General features: G+C 32.1%; 1 protein-coding gene and 1 pseudogene across 2 annotated transcripts; both read left to right on the top strand.

Moving 5' to 3' along the window:
* The first annotated feature begins 5,468 nt into the window (after window positions 1-5,468).
* Window positions 5,469-9,567, top strand: LOC111402274 (protein FAR-RED ELONGATED HYPOCOTYL 3-like). 2 transcript variants are annotated; one of them, XM_023030448.1, is made up of 4 exons: window positions 5,469-6,109; window positions 6,199-6,269; window positions 7,795-9,091; window positions 9,185-9,567. In XM_023030448.1, exons 3-4 carry the CDS (start codon window positions 8,585-8,587, stop codon window positions 9,299-9,301), a joined length of 624 nt encoding a protein of 207 aa, XP_022886216.1. In that variant the 5' UTR covers window positions 5,469-6,109; window positions 6,199-6,269; window positions 7,795-8,584; the 3' UTR covers window positions 9,302-9,567. The 2 variants fall into 2 exon arrangements, with proteins under 2 accessions (XP_022886216.1, XP_022886215.1); XM_023030447.1 differs by having other exon boundaries at window positions 7,006-9,091.
* A 2,273-nt stretch (window positions 9,568-11,840) lies between these two features.
* On the top strand, window positions 11,841-22,104 carry LOC111402273 (annotated as a pseudogene).
* The last annotated feature ends 873 nt before the right edge of the window (window positions 22,105-22,977 follow it).

Raw genomic sequence — 22,977 nt, 5'->3', positions numbered from 1 at the left:
GTCCCTTGGTAGATGCTTTGTAGTTTTTGATAAAGCCCCTATAGTAATGATTAGGCATGAACCTCTTCCTCATGACAACCTTCAACTCTTCCCATATATTAATTGGCCTATCACGATTCCTTCTCCTAGATTTCAATACTTGATCTCACCAAGTAATAGCATAATCAATGAGCTCAAGTACTGCAATCTTTACCTTATTTTCCTCTGAGTAATTGTGGCAATCAATATCAATTCAATCTTCTTCTCCTACTCCAAGTAAGCTTCTAAATTACTCCTTCCTTTGAATGATAGAATTGTTATTTTGATATTGTCCATACTCCCATCAATTCCATCTCTTAGAGGTTCTTTACCCCTCATTTCATATCTAACTCCTCTATCCCTTACTGTCCCTAAGTCGACATCCACTATTGCATCCTCATCTATACCACTACCTGCATCATAATCACTACAATTCTCCACCCTAGGCTCCAACCTACCTTACCTCCTTACATTGGGAACTTCCCTATGAAAATTGGCAAGCACTGGGTCTTGCCCCTCCATCCATCCCTTCTGTCCATCCAACCTGTCCCTCACATCTTCAAACAGTCTCTTAAATTGCCGTATCTACTCTTCTGACATATTGACTTGGTTGTTGTTCCTACATGAGGTATTATCATCCCTGTCAGTCATTCTAAATCTAAAATAATATATGCCTTACAGGTATACGCTCAGGTATTACTCAATTTGACCTTTTCCCTCTATTAGTCTCGTCACTCTTACCTTTTCTTCACTCAATGCTTTTGCCCAAGTGCCTGAAAGAACTAACATGAACTCATCCAAGTCTTATTCTCGAAGAATTCAAACTAGAATGTGAGTGAAATTTATAACTTTAGAAGACTCCAAAAAAAAAGACTTTGACACTTTGAATGGAAACTATTATTAATTCAAGAAAGAGGTTCTTGAATTTTGGGTTGGATGGGACTCAAAGAATATGAATTTGTATGCTGTTGGCAATTTTCGAAATAATATATATATTTGAAATTTCATATTTTTTTAACTCAAAAATTCGATTATAAAACCAGGGAAAAAAAATAAAAACTGATTTGAATGCTAAATGAGCACACAAACTATTTTTGAAGTTTTTTGGAAACTTTTATGGAGTCAAGATCCAAAAGACGAAGAATGCAAAGAACACATAGGAAAAAGAAAACTCAACAAAAAAGGGATATGGTCTTGATTTTTGGAGCCTAAACTCTTATACCAACTTACGCAAACCTATGTAGCAATTAAAGCAATGAAACCCATACGAGATTGAATCACAATCCAAGAAAATAAAAAAATCAAAGTTTTGAGTTTGACTCAAGAATATTGAATAAAGTAACCAACAATCGTTGACAATCTATTGACCCCTTGATTACAAGACTCGAAAACCTCACCCGGATGATTTGAACACCACAAGAACGTAATTCTTGATAAGTTCGAAATTTGTTCAATGAAGAACTAGGAATTGAAAGTAAAATATGCTCACAAAATTAATCTCTCAATTGATATAAATGAATGTTATTTTACATTGTAAATAATGAGTCATATTTATGGGAAGCTCCTAAAACCTAATTAAAAAGGAATAAAAGTCTAAAAAATTATAAAAATTACCATAAAAATAGAGTTTTACTAGAATTAAAAGATTTTACGAAAAATGAAAAAAATCGCTAAACTATGCAAATGCAGAGTGTATTATAGTGTGGTCGCATGGATCATAGTTTATCCCCAAGTTGACTCTCTGAATATAGGCATGCAACCGCATACTAATGTGAACTCTGCAGTCACACAGTTCACCGTTTTAGGCCCTCTGTCCGCTATTCGAAACAAGTTGATCCACTTCAAATTTTCACCCAAGACCAACATGAAACTTGTTCCTTTATTCGTCAAGATCGACATTTCATCCAATGCAACTTGAACAAGCAATCTCATTGCTTCTTTGACCCTCTTTGCTCGCAATCGAGTCATCGGCCCTTTTTTGACAATCAACGGATCTTTGCTCGAACTTGTATTCGTTGCCTTTGTTCCATGGATCACATTAAATTTGAAGAGCATATGCACAAAGGGGTCCATATCAGCCTCAAAATCATGTGTGTCCAAAGAAAGAATTTGAAGATTCATCATTAAAGGGATTCAATCCTTTTTAAATTAATGACATTCCCGTTTAGTTGGAATACAATAGCAAAAAGATGTTGTATTTTGCTTTTATTATTATTTTTAAAATTAAATAGTAAAAAAAAAAAGTCAAGGGAATTTTCTTGAATTATTGTAGTTGTTAAGTGATCCAAATGATGAGATTATGGTTGTTTCTTTGAAGAATGCTCCCAAAAAATCTCCAGTTAATGTCACATAGTATTCAAAGGATATCCAAGTGCTATTGCCTTTGAAACTCGATGTTATTGTGATGGATATCAAATGTCAATTGTTTTGCATTATTTGAATAAGAAGGGATAGTAGCGAAACATTTTACTGGTATTGAACATGTGTCAAGTACCATATCTCGCTTACTAAGGCTCCTATCGATCACTTATTCTCTAAATTAAACTAGAGTATATATAGTTTAAGATGTCAAGGTTATGATGCTACAAGAGTATAATGGTCTCAAAGCCCTTTATTTCGAAAGAGAACCCATTAGTTTCTATATTCATTATTTTGTTCACCAACTACAACTAGCTCTTGTAGCTATAACTAATAAGCACGAGGAATTAAAACATTCTTTACTTTATTTACTGAAGTGTGAATGTTTGTTGGAAGATCAGTTAAGTGATACGATCTTCCTCTAGAGAAAGAAGAGATTTAAAGTTGTTGAATCACTAAACCAATGTGAAATCTCAACTGGACATGCTCTTAATCAAGAAATTACTCTTAAGTTACACTTTTGTTTCTTAAGACGGTCAAATGTGATAGTTTCGTGAAAAATTGAAATTATAGAATTCTGCTTGAATTTGGTGATAATCAATCAACTGTCCCCTTGTATGGAGTCTTTGAAATTTTCCATGGCAGTGTAGCATTGTTATTCACTCGGCACAATAAATGAAATTCTAAAATGTTAATTTCATTCACAGTATCTATACTTTTATCATAATATCAATCAAGTAACTATACTTTAATTTTGTTTAATCAGGTAACTACATTTTAATTTAATTTCGATTTAATATGAACACTTTAATTTTATTTCTATCAAGTAACTACATTTTAAGTTTATTTTATTTAAGGTAACTTCATCCAGTTAAATTGACAGAAACCAATAATGTGATATTTAACGAATGACCATCATTACACGTGGTCATTAGCTGAAGAAGTAAAATAAGTACAATTTTAATGAAATAAATGATGATCACATTTTTTTGAATATTACATAATTGATCTCCATTAGTGCAAATGATTGAATCAAACGGAGTTTTTCAATTGAAATCAAGTTAAACAATTGTATTGACCAAAATTAAAATACAGTTAGCTAGTTAGCACTAAATAAAATGTAATTATAGAGAATAAAATGTTCCCAAAAATCTAAACTCTACCAAAATTTGTCACATCATTAATGGTTCTACTTATGGTCTAAAGACAACATTAATTTTCGTTATGAATATATTGATTACTCCCGAATATGACCATCCATTGAATTCTAATTTTATTGCTAATTGAAAAAGACAAGAATGTCTATCAACCTTTGACATATGGATACCATATGGAACGCAGCTGGAATAAGTCAATAATGGTGGGAACAAAGCAGGGACGAATCCAACCGCTTGAGTGAGCTAGGGCGGAGCATCGAGCATTTATCAAACACCGAGCGATATTGTTTACTAATATTTAACTAATTTATATGAAAAGAATCTCCAATCAATATATAAATATTAAAATATAATTCAATACAATCCAAAATAATAAGGAATAAAAATACATTTTTTGAATCATATACATATTATCAAGTTTCAAATATTTATGAAGTTAAGCGAGACAAGATGAAGTTTATATGTAAAGTATTGGTTAATCGATAAAGACAAAAATTTAAAAACAACGAATTTTAGAGCTATTTTTGCTCCCAAAAAGAAATGTATTTTTCAAACTCTTAAAATAACAAAGAATTTTACAAAATAAATTGATATACTTAACAATTAAAGTATATATTATGAAGTAATAATTTCAGTCAATAAATTTTTTAAGCAATGATTTTTAAAGCTATTTTTATCCAAAAAAGAAATCTTTTTTTTCGAACTCTTAAAAGAATAATTAACAGTATTTAAATTGTCCAAATTTGAATTTTATAAAACAAATTGATAAAATCTAATAATATATAATTGTTTAATTATTATTTATTGTTTTAAAAAATCAAAAAGAAGAAGAGGAGGTGAAGGGAATTGAACCCCATAAACCATATCGGTGTAAATTAAAACAAAATACTATACATTTATTAAACTATTATTTATTGTGTTTGAAAAATTAAAAGAAGAATTGAAAAAGGAGAAGAATCGAACTAGGACCCTTTCACTTGCAAAACTTGCACCCTACCAAATGAGCCGCGACCACTTTTGTCAATAGTTAATACAGTTTGACATTTTTAACATAATAACTTCATTAATGTGAAATTCTTTTCCCACTGGAGCCAGCATGGGCGGCCGCGCAGGCTCGTTGGGTGCTGGCTCCGTCCCTAGAACAAAGATAACAAGAAATGGTGGAGCATGCAATATATCAAGATAAAGCAAAAATATATATATATTATATCCCTTAGTGGGAAATAAAATATATATTTTTAACAAATATTGATAAAAATTGATGAAATGCGTTGTTGAAAAGTTGTGAATTTCACGAAATATATGTTTAAAATTAATAGTTGACTTTGATTTTGATAAAAATTTAGAATTGTGTCCCTGCCACACAAGGACTATGTGTATTTAAATATTAATTTCACTTTATTGACGGTCAAAAATTTTCGGTAAAATCTTACATAATCTCTTAAATTTAATTTTTTTTTTCAATCAAATTATTAAACTCCAATACCCTTTTAATGTTATTGAGCTTATGTTCAATTCTATGCGAACGTATAAAACTAATCTGTTTTACATTTCCAAATAAATTTGTCCCATAATCATGTTGCTTCTCTTTTAAAAGTTGATAGCAACTCAAAAATGGAACATATTCAGAGATCCACTTATTATGAATGACAAAAATATCCGTCAAAATCGATATTCACAAGGCCCACCCCGAATGAGGATGTGGATTACCCGTTTAATCGGATAATCAGGTCGGGTACAAATAACAGGGGTCCCTTCCCCTCCCCATTTATTTTTTAATTTATTTTTTTAAAGAATTCAATACTTTAAATGGAATAACTCCACAAAATTTCATTAATTTCAATAGAAGATGACAACTAAGATTATCTAAAAAATATAAAAAACAATAGAAACCTTAGTTTACCAAATATATTTGAATAATTTAACTTCTAAAAATAAATAAATTAATCAAAAAATTTAATAACGATATTATTATCTCACTTAAACGAATGGGAGCAATAAAATGAATTATCAAAAATTAAAAAAAATTAATTAATTAATTAAATGGGTACATAAATGGGTCAATCGCCCCTCCATGTCTTAAATGAATAACATGATAGGTACGGAATGAGAAAATGCCCGACGGGCGAGAGGTAGAGGAGCCCGTTTAATTGTTAATCCTATTAGGATTTTGCTAGATGTATATTACATTGTCCATAAAGCCATCCATAATGTTGAGGTGGCGAGAAATTGGACATCCCACATTTTGAACTCAATTTCTCGCAGCCAAAAAAAGACCGGGAAGCCTGAAAAACAAAACCCCCGATTTCGAACCCAAACCCTACCCATTATTTCTCTTTCCCTCCCCATTCGGCCATTCCCACTCCCTCTATCCTCTGTACAGAACCTTCGAACCCGACCTTCAAACCTACCTAAAAACCTTCCTTCATCCTTCTATCTGAAGCTCCTCCGGTTGACGGCGACCGAAGGAAAAGCGCATAGGTATGGTGAGTGACCAATGGACGGACCATCAAACTAGTATTTCGAATTTTCTGATGTGCTCGTCGAGGAATTGGAAGGCATCGCTGGTCCGATTGGTAATGTATAGCATTGCCCAACTTTTTACTGTATTATATGGAGTTTAAATTGTACGTATTTTACGTAAGTTCCTCTGCCCAATGCACAGAAGGAGACCCCATATTGGAGGAGATTCACGTAATATGTCCAACTACACGGCTGACAAGGTCCCCTGCGATGGTATGCTGCTCATAGTAATCTTTGAAGTTTTCGTTTCTACTGCTTCCTTTGATATTATGCGTTAGATAAATTTGGAATTTGAGGTGCTATGTTGATACTATTGGGATCATTTTTTCGTATTAAGTTATGTTCTAATGAATAGTCTTGGGTTTTATCACAAGATTTGAAATTAGCATAGATTCAATATCGTCTAGTATTCAAGTATTAAGAAAAATACAATTCGATTAATAGAAGGCATGTGTGTAATGCTAAATTACCAGTTGCCAATTAATTTTATTAAGTAAAAATTATGAGACTTAGAATTAATGAAAAAATTAAATGGTTATTTTTGTTCATTCTTTTTACTTAACTCTGGTAATGAATTCATAATAGCTGCAGTAAACTTTGTTTGTTGGAAGGTTAATTGGGAGGGAGAGGGCCTGGGAGCTAAGGCAAAAAGTAAAGTTAATTATTTGTGAAGCGTATTCTATGATTTTCTGATCTCATTATAATTCACATTTGTGTGTGTGTGTGTGTGTGTGTGTGTGGAATGCTATCTGCTTCTGATTTCTGTGTTTATTTGTAGAAGATGTGGATTGATTACCTATGTGCATCTAAGATAGTTTTGAAGGTCGTAACATTGTTTGGTGTTGCCTATAATTTGATGTGTATTACCCTGTTTTTTTTCTGCTGAGTGATGTAAATACAAAAAAAACTGCATGTTGTTAATTCATTTGAGTTTGTGGTTTCCTTGTAGGAGTGGAGGTTATATCTGATTTTATGAGCGACGATGGTTTGGATGGGAAAATGTTAGTTGTTGAAAATGAGATTATTGTGCCTGAGGTTGGTATGAAATTTGCGGATAATATAGAGGTATTTGAATTCTACAAAAAATATGCTTACCAAGTAGGGTTTCTGTTAGAAAACGAAACACGAAGAGGGGAGATGACGGGATGGTACGGTATGTGAGTTTTACTTGTAGTCGAGAAGGTCAACGAGGTCGTAACAACCAAACATCTTTGAATCCTACACAAACCATTGAGACAGGGTGTAAAGCGAGGTTAACTGCATGTTCTGATACCCGTGGAATATTTAGAATAAATGTTGTACATTTAGAGCACAACCATAAAACAAGCCTTGTATAGATGCAATCGACAACTTAGTGAACATATTAAAAGACGACTTGAGGTGAATGACATAGCAAGAATCCCTATGCATAAAAGCTATAATTCAACTGTAGTGGAGGCAAGCTGTTTCGATAACATGACATGCGTTGAAAAGGATTGCAGAAATTTCATTGATAAAGTGCGGCGTTTAAGACTTGGTCAAGGGGACGCTACTGCAATACAAGCATATTTCTCCAAAATGCAAGCACGTAGTCCTGGTTTTTTTTTCAGTATGGACTTGAATGAAGAGTGTAGGTTGAGAAACGTGTTTTGGGCAAATAATAGAAGTAGAGAAGCGTGTAAGGAATTTGGTGATGTCGTGACTTTTGACACCACATAACTGACTAACAAGCACGATATGTCGTTCGCTCCTTTTGTAGGCGTAAATCACCATGGGCAATCAACTCTATTGGGTTGTGGGTTGGTTTCAAATGAAGATACAAACACATTTGTTTGGTTATTTAGGACATGGCTTGAATGCATGAATGGCAAGGCTCCCGATGGCATCATTACGGACCAAGATCAGGCAATGCAAAATGCAATTGAAATTGTTTTCCCGAACACTAAACACAGATGGTGCTTGTGGCACATACTAAAAAAGTTACCCGAAAAGTTTGGATGCCACATTGACAAAGGTTCAATAATGCATGTTATACATGGATTGGTCTATGACACACTTAGTATTCAAGAATTTGAGGAAGGGTGGTTGAACATGCTCAATCAATTTGGATTGCAAGATCATGATTAGCTATGTGGACTCTATAATGAGAGAAGTTGTTGGGTACCATGTTATTTGAAAATTAAATTTTGGGCTGGTATGTCAACCACCCTACGGAGCGAGGGTATTAATGCATTCTTTGATAGTTACGTGCATTCAAAAATATCATTAAAACTTTTTGTAGAGCAGTACAAACGGGCGTTGAGAACTAAAGTAGAGAAGGAATTTCAAGCTGATTTTAGATCATTCTCACAAATGGTTCCATGTGTCACTACGTATGATATGGAAAAACAGTTTCAAAAAGTGTATACTATCACAAAATTTAGGGAATTCCAATAGGAGTTCACAGGCAACGTGTACTGTGACATTTTGTCTGCTGAAGACTTTTATGGATTAACGAAGTATCAGGTGTGAGAGGATATCAAGAGCAGTGGAGGGATGAAGAAAAAAAAATGTTTACAGTTTGTTTTCGTAGAGATAGTTGTGAGGTTGAGTGCAACTGTCATTTGTTTGAGTTTCGAGGTATCGTTTGCAAGCACGCCATCTCAGCACTAGTACAAAATGATGTGTCATTGCTGCCTAAAAAGTATGTTCTGAGGCAGTGGAGGAGAGATGTTAGTAGACAGTACATGCGGGTCCCAACCACGTATGATGGTTTGGTTTGTACTGTTGAACAAGTGAGGTATGAGCAGTTGTGTTCTGCATTTACGAAGATGGCTGACTTGGTAGCGAGAAATGAAGAACGATCAAAGAATCTCTTGCGGTGGATTGAATTCCGAGCAACCGAATTGGCTTTATCAAAATGTAATAGCATTGAAATGCATGGATTTGAAGATACGAATGATGCAAACATATACATTCTTGATCCAAAGTTCACCAAACGAAAGGATGCACCAAAAAAGCTGCGCAAAAAAAGTCCGTTGGAGACACATTCAAAGAAATCAAAGGGTCGCAAAAAGATATAAATTTTGGGTCCTTATAACTGTCCGCTTGCAAATTATGTACTGCATGGAATTAAGTTGAACTAACATTTTTTCTTGAGTCATGTGCAGGCTCCTGTCAACTCCGATGTCGCAAACACTAGTATGTTTGAGGATGCACAAGTTCATAACGTTTCATCTTCGCATGTGTCACATCATTTTGGGATGCAAGGGAGCACGCAAAACTGATTTTTGGGACGCAGGAGAGCATGCAAAGCTAGGGATATGAAGGCTGCCGAATCTGAATTTTTGTTTATGGGATGTAATTTTTTTTTGCTTTTGTTAATATGAAGGGTTGCCAAATCGATTTGGCTTATTTAGTTAATATAAGGCTGCCGAATCTAATTTTTTGTTTATGGGATGTAATCTTTTTTGCTTTTGTTAATATGAAGGGTTGCCGAATAGATTTGGCTTATTTTGTTAATATAAGGCCGTCGATTCTGATTTTTTGTTTACGGGATGTAATCTTTTTTGCTTTTGCTAATATGAAGGGTTGCCAAATCGACTTGGCTTATTTTGTTAATCTGAAGGCTACGGAATTTGATTTTTTGTTTATACGATTTTAAATTGAGTTCAAAATGTGGGATGTCCAATTTCTTGCCACCTCAGCATTATGGATGGCTTTATGGACAATGTAATGTACATCTAGCAAAATCCATCCTATTATTTATCTCAAATTTTGAAATTTTACTATCACAACATGATTAAGTGAGATATTTACCACCCTTAGATCAAGATATGGAATGCGGGTAAGAGTCAATAATGGTGAGACTGATTAGAAAAATGTTTATTACATCAATATTTGAATATAAAAACGTTCCCCCCACCCCACCCCCTCTAAGTGTTTAGAACTTGTCTAGCTGTCAATGAAGCCATGTTCTTTGTGCACACAATTTTTTTTATTTTTTATTTTTCCCCTAAGTGTTTACAACTTGTCTTGCTGTCAATGAAGCCATGTTCCTTGTGCACACAATTCAATTATTGATCCTTCTTACGGTAAAAACCTGGCCTACAGTCTAAGAGAAAGTCATACAAATTGCCACATCAGAAATATTTTTATAGTCATTGTCCCTAAACTCTTATAATATACTGCATGATCCCCAATTAGATTTCCTTTTTTTTTATTCGTTTTACTGTTAAGACGTCAAACTTTTTTTTCCCCCCCAATTCACGCACTAAACAGTAATAGTCAATTTTATTTTATTTTTATGACTTTCAATATAAATTGTATTTAAAAATATAAAAATAACATTAAATAGTAAATAAATAATTAGACATAAATATTTTAATTTTTGTTACTCGCTCTGAAAAATCCTCAACGGGCGGCAGGTGCTATCAGGTTTTATTTTAGGAGGGACCAACATAAAGAAAAATTGAAAGTTTAAGGACTAAAGTCCTAGAAAATGGTGATTGAAGACACGTGTTCTTTGTTTATGGAAAGTTTGAAGGCTTCAAGTCTTCAACTTCAAATTTGTCTCAAAGTATGCTAGGACAAACAAGAAAGGAGTAAATGCTATTTGAAGTCATCGAAATTTAATTTCAATTGGGTCATCAAATATTAATACTGTATCTCAATTGGGTCACTATCTTTCATTGAGCAAGTAAACTTCAATTTCATTTCAAATTTCACCAATCTTACTGCAATTTATGAAAATTATTTAATTAACAGTTATACTGCAACGAATCTTTCATGTAAGCGTTACGTGACATGCCAACTTACCGGCACAAGTGTCATAACAGTGTTAGATTTTGTGAATGTTTGGTAAAGTTTTTTGTGGATTATAAGCTATGAGTTTTATAAAATGTGTGGAAGCAATGTGAATTAAAGATGTGAGTTTTATGAAATATGTGGACGTCATGTTTTATCAAACATACTCTCCAAATCTCCTTTTTAACGTACTAGGAGAAAATGGAATGGTTGATTGGAAAATTCTCAGATAACAATTTTGACAAAAATAAAAATTAAAAAATTGAACATTTCCCTTGGGCAAATACCAGTATAAACTGAAGATGAAAATTCGGGTTGGAAATGCAAGAAAATATTTATTCTAATCTAAGGATTTTATGGAATGTGTGGAAGTAATGTAAACCAAAGTTATGAATCCTATAAAATATTTGGATAAAGGTCGTGTTTTATCAACATACTCTCCAATTCTCCTTTTCAACGTATTTGGAGAAAATTCGACAAGTTGACTAGATAATTCTCATATATCATTTTGACAAAAATAATAATAATAATAAATAGAAAATTGATCATTTCCCTAGGGCAAATAAAACATAAACTGAAGATGAAAATTTGAGTTATAAACGCAAGAAAATATTTGTTATAAGCTATGAGTTTTACGGAATATGTGGAAGCAATGTGATACAAAGTTGTGAATTCTCTTAAATATGTAAATAGAAGTCATGTTTTATCAAACATACTCTCGAATTCTCTTTTTTAACGTATTTGGAGAAAATTGGACGAGTTGACTCGATAATTTTCATATATCAATTTGACCAAAATTTTTTTTTAAAATTGACCATTTCCTTGGGACAAATACCAAATTACCAATATACATTGAAGATGAAAATTCGGGTAGAAACGCAATAAAATATTTATTATAGATTTGTGTGCTTTATTTGCGGAAGTTTGATGACTGTAACTGCAAATTTCCATTCAAATTTACAATCACAAGTTTAAGAAAACACTGAGTAGAACGTCGCTAAATGGTCAAGCATTATAATTAGCCCATCTATATTCTCTGTCATATATTTATGCTCCTCTGCGTGTTGTTTGTTGTATACAGTAAACATGGAAACTCCAGCTAACCACACCATGAAGAAAGCCCTACTTGGCCTCAACTGTATAATTCTAGCCATAGGCAACTGTGGTGGTCCTTTAGTCATGCGTCTCTACTTCATCCGAGGCGGCAAAAGAATCTGGTTTTCAAGTTGGCTCGTAACCGGTGGCTGGCCAATCATTTTCATCCCTCTCACAATAGCATACTTGAACCGTCTCAAAACTGGCGGCGCCACCACCAAAACCCAGATCTTCTTAATGAAACCTCGTGTATTTATCGTCTCAGCAGCCATCGGAGTTTTGACCGGGCTCAATGATTACCTCTACGCCTATGGTGTTGCGAAACTACCAGTTTCGACTTCTGCTTTTATTGTCGCTACCCAGCTTGCTTTCACAGCAGGATCTGCATTTCTTCTTGTTAAACAGAAGTTCACGGGGTATTCGATAAACGCTATCGTCTTGTTGACTGTTGGGGCTGGAATTTTGGGTCTTCATACAAGCAGTGATGGACCAGAGGGTGAATCGAATAAGGAGTATCTTTCAGGGTTTTTCTTGACACTTGCTGCTGCAGCTTTGTATGGACTCATTCTGCCTTTGGTGGAGTTGATGTATTTGAAGGCTAAACAGGCTATTACTTATACATTAGTATTGGAGATTCAGGTGGTTTTTTGTTTCTTTGCTACTGCATTTTGTACCGTTGGAATGCTCATCAACAAAGATTTCCAGGTTCTCTCTCTCTCTCTCACACACACACACACACACCCCACTCTTCTAGATCTGCTATACTGTTTTGAGTTTGCTACCCTAGCAATACATTTTTGGGTTTTGCTATTCGTGATAGCTTGGTATATAGCCCTCTCACAATAGGAGAGTCCGTCCCTAACAAAAAAATCGCCAGCCCTCTCTATTGTGAGGGGGGCTATAGCTTGGTGTACTTGTAGCAAAATTCTATATTTTTGACATTTCGAAACATCACATCTTCTTCCGAAAATGAAAAGAAGCCAACGAGTTTTTTTGACATCAATACACTACACATTAGCATCTTCTAATTTGCTAAGAAGTGAATGACATACCAACTTCTCAAAAATATATTAGAATGACACAAGTTCGGGATAACAGATCTCAACTCTCCTCTTAGACGAGTTGAGATATGTTCACATTTTACAGTACTTTCAGTTGTCTTCCACTTAATTTTTTACGTCTTATCATATCAGTTTGTGTTAGCGAACGAAAAGACACTAACACATAGTATAATGTGTGCTTTTATGTTTTGGTGTCGTTTATGATAAATCAGGACTTCTCCAAAATCTAGAAAAGACATTCAGTTCATACGTAAAATAGCAAACTAATTGATTGCCTATTCATTGCTTTCGGGTAATAGGTATTAAGCCTTGTTTGGTAAGATTAATATTAAAATTTTAGTAGATTTTGATAAAAACTGTTGAAATGTGTGTTTGAAAAGTTGTGAATTTTATGAAAAATATGTTTAAAATGGATTGTTGTTTGAATTAGATTAAAATCCAAATTTTAATTTTCTACCAAGCAGGGCTTTTCTTATTAAAAGTTTTAAAAATAGCAGAAAATTTGTTGTGCCAAAGAAAAACTCGACTCATTAAGTTTCTTATAAAGGGAAAAATGTTTGTACTACGTATTGACATAAGTAGATATATCTATAATATTGTTTAATGTATTTGCATTAAAATGAGAGAGATTATTCCGTGAAGAAGTGTTGGCGTCCTTGGAATAAACTTCCGATTTATCCCAAGTTCTCTTTATGTAATCTAATGGCGATCGACCCAACAATAAGTAGACAAAAGTGCGCCTTTAGGTGTTTGATTTCACTCTGACTCCTCTTCATATAAGAACATAGTTATCGAATCAACTCTTCAATTTTTGTTGTTTTGGTTAAGACAATAAAATGAGTTTTGTAGCAAGTATCCTAAGAGGCTAGTATATACAATATAGTTATTCTTCATTTGCCTTTTTCTTTCGGCTCTTGGCTCTCATATTAGCTATCCGTCACTGAAATCTTGATATACATCATTTTCAAATGTCTAATAACAAGACATCATTTCAAATATAATCTCATTTGTAGTATATTCCGGCACTGGCGTTGGCATTGGGGAACCGACCCACTATTTATTAATTCTGCCTTTGCCTTTCATCTACTCATCTATCTGCCTTAGGAAAGAGGATTCTTCTTCCCACAAGTTGTCTCCCTTATTGCTGTAGGAATTGGATTGCAATTTAATCAGGACAACCACTCCTTTTAAGCTAAGTGGACCTACTTGAGATTTAGTTGCTCTTTCTTGTGCCAGGATTTTGGATTTAGATATTCAACTACTTTTCGACTATACAAGTTGTATATCGAGGGCCTGTTTGTGCTCATTTAATTTCAAAAACTTTATTATAAAATAGCGATTGATGTTGAAATGTGTAGTTAAAAAGGAAGGAATTTTTTTTTTAATTTATGTGTAATATTATTTTAATGAAAAATGTGTGGTTGAAATTGAATACTGTAGAAAAAATAATGTGATAGATGTGGTAGAATGATTGACAAATAAAGACTAAATGTTATGTAAATCGAAGCTTTTAAAAGTAAATTCTATCGATTATACGATACTTTTTTCTTCATTCTCTTTATGTCATTGTTATATTTACTAAAAGATATAAACATATATATCTTTACTTTCTTCTGATAGTTTGTACAATCTCTCTCAACTATTTAAGTTGTTTATTTCCTCGATTTATCCTCAATTATCTCAACGTCCACTTTTAAATAATTATATTTATTATTATATCTTATCCGTTTTAACCAAATGACGTATCCACCTAAACACGCTAATTTTCTCTATGTGAAGTTCTGGTCATTCTAATCACTCAAGGGTGGTTTCTAGGCGAAATGACCGATTTGAGAATCACAAAAATGGCAATTCTATGACCATTGATGCTCTTCTTATGCAGACGTGTCATATATATTCATTGATGAATAAAATTTTGGTGAATCTTAGAGTTTGAATTAAATTTGTTATTTACCAATGAATTAGTATGACATGTTATCGATTCTTAGTATATGATGAGCATTAGATAATTCCTCTTAATATACATATTTCTATCATATAAAATTAATGCAACACTTCACCATTTTATCCATCTATGCAAAAGCAAGTTGTATTTGTATATAACGTTGTAAAAAAAAACACACTTATCAATCTTTATTCCTTTCTCATATTGAGAATGACACCTCAGAACTCTTTTTTAAATTAATTCACAAAAATCTTTTATTAGAGTGCAGTCTTTAAAAAACGAAAAAAAAAAGTCTCTTGAATTATTTGATCCTCACTTTAATATGTTTACAGATAGTTTCTTGTTTTAGAACTCAAATTCTCCGTTTCCTTTTTTAAACTCTCAATTATATATATATATATATATATATAGAGAGAGAGAGAGAGAGAGAGAGAGAGAAATATGAGGTAAAATTTTTAAAAGAAATATTACTATTGGGAAATACTATAAGTTCTTGGTTTCCAAACCTTAATCTGTCTTGTAACATTGATCCGTTCTGATTAAATGGAGTCTGTGATAAAGAACTTGATGCAAATGAACTCTCTGGAGGAATTCTTGGTCTTAAAGGTCTTGGTCTTGTCATCTGTATAACAAAATTATGTTAAACAGGTTTAATAATTTCTATCTATTATTATTCTACTTAGTATATCTGCAGCTTTATTATCATTATCTTTAATATGCTCAAATTCTATATTAATTCTTGTATTTGTAATTCTATCTATAAAATTTAACCATCTTCTTCTACTACTTCTTTTTTAATCTATTTTCATTTTATTAACAAAGGAAATTATAACTACACAATCTGTTCTTATAGTTATTTCTTTCTTAGATATAATAAATAATTCAAAACTATCTAATGCATAATTTATAGCTAATAATTCTGCATCTATACTGCTTAAATTTCCGTTTTCTTTATAATTTTCACTATTATATCTACAAATTCTTTCTGTACTTTTATCAGTATATTTATTGCGTTTGCATATTAATATAGCTCCCCATCTTATAATATTTCCATCTGTTTCTATAATTAAATATTCTGAATCTAATGACATGGCTAATTCTGGTAAAATTTTTTATCTTTTCTTTTATTTGTTGTAATAATTTTATGTCTTCTTGATTAAAAAATCTTTGCCCTGTAGGAGATATCTTTGCATATAAGGGTCCTGCTATTTTTCTCAAGTCTTTTATAAATGGTCTAGCATAATTTACTAATCCTAAAAAATTTTGAATTTGCTTTAAATTTTCAAGTTTATCTGAAAATTCTAAAGCTTTATTAACAATATGAGGTTGTAACTTAATTTTTCCTTCTCCTATGTTAACTCCTAAAAATTCTATAAATTCTTTGAATAAAATCATTTTCTTTTTACTAATTATTAAACCATGTTTAATAAATTTTGAAAATACTATTTGTAACTGTCCTCTATGTTCCTTTTTATTTTTACTAAATACTAAAATATCATCTATATATACTATTACAAACTTACTATGTTTATTAAAAATATTTTCCATTTTTCTTTGGAAAATACTAGGTGCATTTTTAATTCCAAATGGCATTACAAGCCATTCAAAATGTCCTTCTGGACAAGTAAAAGCTGTCCATTTAATATTTTCTGGATGCATTTTTACCTGCCAAAATCCTGACTTTAAATCAAATTTACTAAAAATTTTACAGTCTTGTATTTTATTTATTAAAACTGTCTTATCTGATATATTATAAGCATCATCTATAGTATTATCATTAAGTCTTTTATAATTTATAACCATTCTACTTTTTCCCCTAACAATTTCTGAATGTTTTCTTAACTATAAAAGCTACTGATTTATGAGGACTTTCTGATTTTCTAATTACTCCTAATTCTAAGAGTTCTTTTATATATGTTTTAAAATCTTCTAAATCTAAATTTGTAGCTTTTATATTCTTAGTTTTAATTATATATTCCATTTTATACATGCTTCTTTATAACATTCTAAACATTTAGCTCTAAACTTTCTTACTAGATACCAATTGCATAAATAACAAGCTATATTATCTGCTCCTTTATATTTTTTCCAATTATGAAGACATTCTATAATTATGTTATTCATTAAATTTAGTTCTTCTTCTGATCCTGATTCTTCTTGTAATCTTATGTTAGAAAATTCATCTATTATTTCATAATCAGATTCTCTATTTTCTTCTAAATTCTTATCTTCTATTGATATAATACTATAAATAGATTCTTTATCTGAAATATATTCATCTAATTGTATTAAATCTTCATTAGTACATTCTATTAGTGTACTTTTCTTATGTATTTTAGATAATTTATGGATTTCATATAACAAGAATCCAAAAGATCAGAAATATTTTCTTGCATGCATGAATACATTATCAGAACATTTTAGTCAGAACAAGAAAAGATTTAAATTTTATGTTGTTATCAAGGGAAAAAATCCAGGAATTTTCCATTCTTGGATAGAAGTTTTAGACTGTATTAAAAATTTTCCAAATCCTCTTTACAAAGGCTTTACAAATTTCCAAGAAACATTAGATGCAGCAAGACAGCATATAGGAATAAACTTTTATTTATCTCATTCTTTAAAAAATTACTCTGATCCTCCATTAGACTTCTCTCCAAGTAAAGACCAGAATATTTTTTGCCAACACTGTGAGTGTATGCAAAGAAATTATAAAGTTATTAATGAATCCAACCAAAACTTTTTATTAGAAAGAACTCAACTCCAAAAGAAAGTAGCCTAACTTGAAAAAGAGGTTTTAGATTTAAAAGTCCAATATCCAACAGGTACTATGGAGCCCAATAAGTCCATAGCTAGTCCAGCTCAAATGGTAGCTGATAAAGACTTATCAAATCCGTTGAAGGTTGTGGACTTACCAAAGGCCCAATAGACTCAGTGGACTGTTGATTCCTCTACTAAATTAGATAATCAGATTCAGCAGACTGATAAATCTGCTACAGAAAAGGGTAAAGAAATTTGGGATCTTTTAGGACAGCCCTGTGAAAAATTTGATTACTTAGTTAAACATAATCCACCAGAATATTTTCATCAGAACATTTTTCAAATAACTCAGATCTTTCACAAGCCCAAGAAATTCATTCTAGTAAAGGAAAGGAAAAAATGATTGCCCAAGATAGTCAAGAATTTTTTCAAGAAGCACAAGACCCCAATCCAGACACTGTTTCTTTAGAAAAAGATTTTTGAAAAAATTGAAGAATTTCAGAGACAATCCAAAAGAGAAAAAGGAACTTCTTCAAAAAGAAAGAAAATTTTAAGAAGAAGAAAAATGATGAAGGATTAAAAGAACAAATTAAAGAAGCAGTAAATCAAGCATTTGAGATAATTTTAAAAAAGAATCATGAAGAGGAAAAAGAAATTGCAAAATGTCCAGATCAAAAGGAAAAAGATGAAGCTAATCATTCCAGACTTTCAGAAGAAAAAATTTTCTTTTTTAATTCTCTCTTAGAATCTTCTGATATTAAATTTAATTTTCTTACTTGATTTCCTATACACTGAACAGATACTTCTCTACTATGTCTGAAAAATTGTGTTCTTGTCTCAAAAATTCCTCTATTATATAATATTTCTGGGTTAAGAATTCTTAATCCATTAGTTTGAAATCTTAAATAATCTTGTTGAGGATCTATAATTTCTTCTATATTTTGATTATATTGTACTGGTCTATTTAAAACTCTTTCTATAAGAATAGGACAATATGAAATAAAATGTTTAGGTTTAATAGACTCAGGATGTAGTAATTGTATAATTAATAAAGAATTAATACCAAAACAATAAATAACATATTCAGAAAAATCAATAGAAGCACAAAAGATGGATGGAGAACTTTATACTTATACGAAATTATTACAATCAAATAGTAAGATTAGTTTTGAAACAAATTGTGGTAGAAGTATAGAATATACTTTACCTAAAGAATTTGTATGGATCAGACCTTTAAATATCAAGGATACATATTTTATTATAGGATTAAGTTTTTTATTAAAAGATAATGGAAGTGTTACAATTACTAAAGATTTTTTACATTTACAAAAACATACATTATTTACACCAATACAGACTACTTATTTTCCATCAGAGTGCATAGAGAAGCGTGGTGGCAGTAGTGGCAGTAGTAGCAATAGCAATTGTAAGTGTGAAAAAGAAAGAGAATGCCAATTATTAGAAGAAGATAATTCAGAAGAAATAAATTTTGAAATACTAGAAGAAGATAATTTATTTGGAACTATAAAATTAATTGATAATGAAAAGATTTATGATATGTTAATAACAGAACAAGAAATAGAAAATTTAATATCTAGATTAGAAAGGATAGAAATAATAGGAGAAAATGTTTGAAAATACTGGGAAAAAGATAAAATATTATGTGAATTAAAAATTAAAAATCCAGAATATATAATTAAAACTAAGTCTATATATATATATATATGTCAACTTTTCTAGTCACATCTGATTCTTTGCTAAAGAATTAATTTTTTTGAGGCGCAGTTTTGATTCTCTTTTTCTATTCCTCTCTCCTATTCCTAAGTCGATAAGAATCTCAAAATCTTTGTTTAGTACATTGTATATTATTAAACTTCACATCACAAGAATCCTTTGATTAGGTAATCAAATTGTTGGTTATTTTCCTCGGCCGAACAAGTATACAGTATACCATTTGTCTTTACTCGTTCGTATTGACCGGATTAAGATTGCAGTTTTAAGTTATATTTGATAGGGAAATGCTATGTGTACGCATTACACCCCGCTCACATGGAGGGGGGGCCACTTACAATAAAATATTCGTGGGCCCCCCTCCATGTGAGGGGGGTGTAACTCATTATAGTGTACACATAATATTTCCCCATTTGATATGTTCAACTAGATAAGAATAACATATGAGAATTCTAAGAAAAACGTAAGGCATTTTAAAATTGATAACATACAACATAAGAATAAACTAAAGATAAATTAAGGACAGAATAATTAGATAGTCATACATGTTTTGCAAAACTCTGAAGAGGCTTATCCAAGGAGTACATGCTAAGATAGGGGCAAATCAAAACTAATATGGGATGCTGTGATTGTTGATATTATAGATCTTCAAGGATTCTATCAAAATTTGACATTGACCAAATAATGTGAAGTAAAAATATTGTAGTCAACCAAAAATTCAACGGAAATGAGTTTTTCTTTTATCTATTTTCTCCTTTTTCTCTCCATTACTTCTGAAAAAATGGAGCTTAAATTAGTTAGAATCGAATCACTTCTTCAATTAACGGTAGGCACAAAGCCCTCATTTCTATTTCGTCAATTTGACCACTCAATTTCCTGTAGTGCGATACACCAAAGGGTCAACTAATTGGTTCCAACATCCGCATATCAAAATGAGTCTTGCGGCTTTGAAAGATATTATATGGTAGACTAGTTGGGCTAGGGAGCATAATGTATAAGAGTCAAAATAGGAGTAGAGGAATGTTGGGATCCTATACTAAAAATAAAATTTTATATTTAAAATGGAATAAAAGGAGTTCAATCTGAGTTTTTAGTTGGAATAAAAGGAGTTCAACGTGCCTATAATTCATGTTCCAAAATCATTTTCCCTCTCTTTGCCACCACTAAGGATGAATTTCATTAAAAAAATAATAATAATAATTCATTCGATTATCATCCATCCCTATCCAACACCTTCAACGATTTTACGTTTTAACTCGTGGATTTTTGGATCAAAAAGTAAACACTTCCTAAAGATATATCACGAAATGTTGAGGATCGTGATGTCATGAAAAAAGAAACAAAAAAGGTTGTGGATAAAAGTGCTACTATAGCACAGGTTTGAACTATGCGTGTAATTTATCAAATCAAGGGCGACGTGAGCAGGCAGAAAGTGCGAAAGGGCTCTCTCATCTCCTATATGCACCAGAAGATGAAAACAAGGAATCCTAACCTTCTGGGCTTCCTTGGCAGGAATTCCTCTTTCCATGTTTCACTTCCCTTAGTTGTCCTTTCCTGGCTACCAAGTTTAGCTTTCTTAGCTACCTTAGCTGGATCATTCGAACCAGCAATGGCCTGAAGCTTTCTCTTCTCTCCAGAACTCTCGGACTAGTGGCTTACAACCTTGACTTTGTTTGAGTAGAATTTTTCTAACCTGAATTCCCTTATAGCCACTAGGCTGGATTATTTTAGCTTTGCTTCCTGGTTTTCCTATAGTTAACATATGTTAAAGAAGTGCAAAAATAAGTTTTCTTCTCTCTTTTTTCAATTTTCTACCAAAGAGGAAGCTCTATCAAGGTTCAATTTTGAGATGGTTAACCCATTCTAGATGAGTGATGCAAATTTTGATTGGCCTATAGTGCCACCAATTTGTATTCATAGTATCCATAATTTTATATAACACGATTCATTTCAAATTTAGCCACCAGATTCTATCTGGAAGGATTTGGAACCCGGTTGTGTGATCGAGAAAATTTACTGTTCAAAAGACCATAATTCAAATAATGAATATTCTCAAGTTGGTGTCTTTCAAAATTTTTTAATTTAATTTGCTGCACATGCTATGTTTGAATTATTGACACATTATTAACACTTACAATTATGTATTTGTAACGTGTTGTGTAGGCCATCTCGCGGGAGGCAAAATAGTATGAACTTGGAGAAGGAAAATATTATTTGGTAGTGGTTTGGAGTGCAATTGTTTGGCAATGTTTCTTCTTGGGTGCAATTGGAGTCATTTTCTACTCTTCCTCTCTTCTATCAGCCATCATCATAACAGGTCTAATTCCCGTCACAGAAGTATTAGCGGCTATTTTCTACCATGAAAAATTTCAAGCAGAAAAGGGCGTCTCTCTTTTCCTGTCGCTTTGGGGTTTTATTTGCTACTTCTATGGCGAGATGAAACACAACACGAACAACAAGAATGTTCAGAATGATTCACGCCAAACTGAGTTAACTCAATCTCATGATAAGAGCCAATGGAGTTGACCCAAACCGCTGTTCCTTGATCTCTTTTATTTTATATATACAGTAGTACCAATAGCTATATATTTCTCTATTTTTGTGTGTTTTTATTCTCTAATGACAAAGAAGTTCGACCCAAAAAATCATGTAGTTGAATCAATTCTTAAGCTATTAGAGAAAATGCATTTAATAATCATATTTTGTCTCCGTTAAGGATGTATCATTATCCTTTGATGAAGATTCTGGCTCGACGACATTACAAGGGTTACAATCACAGTTGAAAGATAAAATAGAATCCACAGAAAGGCTCGAGGTGTTGTAATTTGAAGTTTATTGTAATCTTAGATTGCATTTGTATCAATCTTATCATTTGTATCAATTATAAATACATATAATCAGATTGAATGAAATACAACAACAAAAAAATATCTTTCAATATTTGAGTGCTCTCTATGTGGTATTAGAGCAACACAATACTCTCATGAGTCCACACTAAAAATATGAATAATGCTACTTGTACGTAAAAAGTCATATAATAATTTACATATAGATGATGTGTCAAAAAGAGAGTAGGAATTTTTTATTCATTTGGTTGAAGAAATTATGAAATAATCACATCTCACAATATCATGTGTACGCAAATTGTTATTTACGTATAGCGCAGTCGCTACAAATACTATCAATCACTGTACAACCACCACTAAACCACTGCCTCCCTTTCTAACACCTTAGTTTAAATTAGTGTCGACATATAACTCCTATTCATTTCACGTCCTCCAATTACTTCTCATGGAAAATCTAATTTAACTCTCCCCTCTATTACTATGTCGATGGAACCTCACCCTCCCCAGACAAAGTTATTACAAGTTATGGAGTCCATGATCCAAACCCTGCATTTCTTATCCGGAAATGCCGATACCAACTCATTTTACAAGCCATACTAACCTCTCTTACAGAACCCATCATTGCCTTCTTTGCATCTATTGCCACCTGCCAAAATAAAAACTATGGCTGATGAACTATTTGCTCTTTCAGTTGGGAATTTATTTAATTATGCATAGCGAAA

Source organism: Olea europaea, chromosome 10 (genome assembly GCF_002742605.1).
Source record: "Olea europaea var. sylvestris chromosome 10, O_europaea_v1, whole genome shotgun sequence".
NCBI classification, from domain to species: domain Eukaryota; kingdom Viridiplantae; phylum Streptophyta; class Magnoliopsida; order Lamiales; family Oleaceae; genus Olea; species Olea europaea.
Note: the sequence above shows the minus strand (reverse complement) of the source record. Positions and strands in the feature narration are given on the sequence as shown.

Bases quoted from the DNA above. Each gene is read 5' to 3' on its own strand.
- LOC111402274 (XM_023030448.1), top strand. From the start codon at position 8,585: ATGTTTACAGTTTGTTTTCGTAGAGATAGTTGTGAGGTTGAGTGCAAC. The intron at 9,092-9,184 runs ATATAAATTTTG...AGTCATGTGCAG, and splicing joins AATCAAAGGGTCGCAAAAAG to GCTCCTGTCAACTCCGATGT.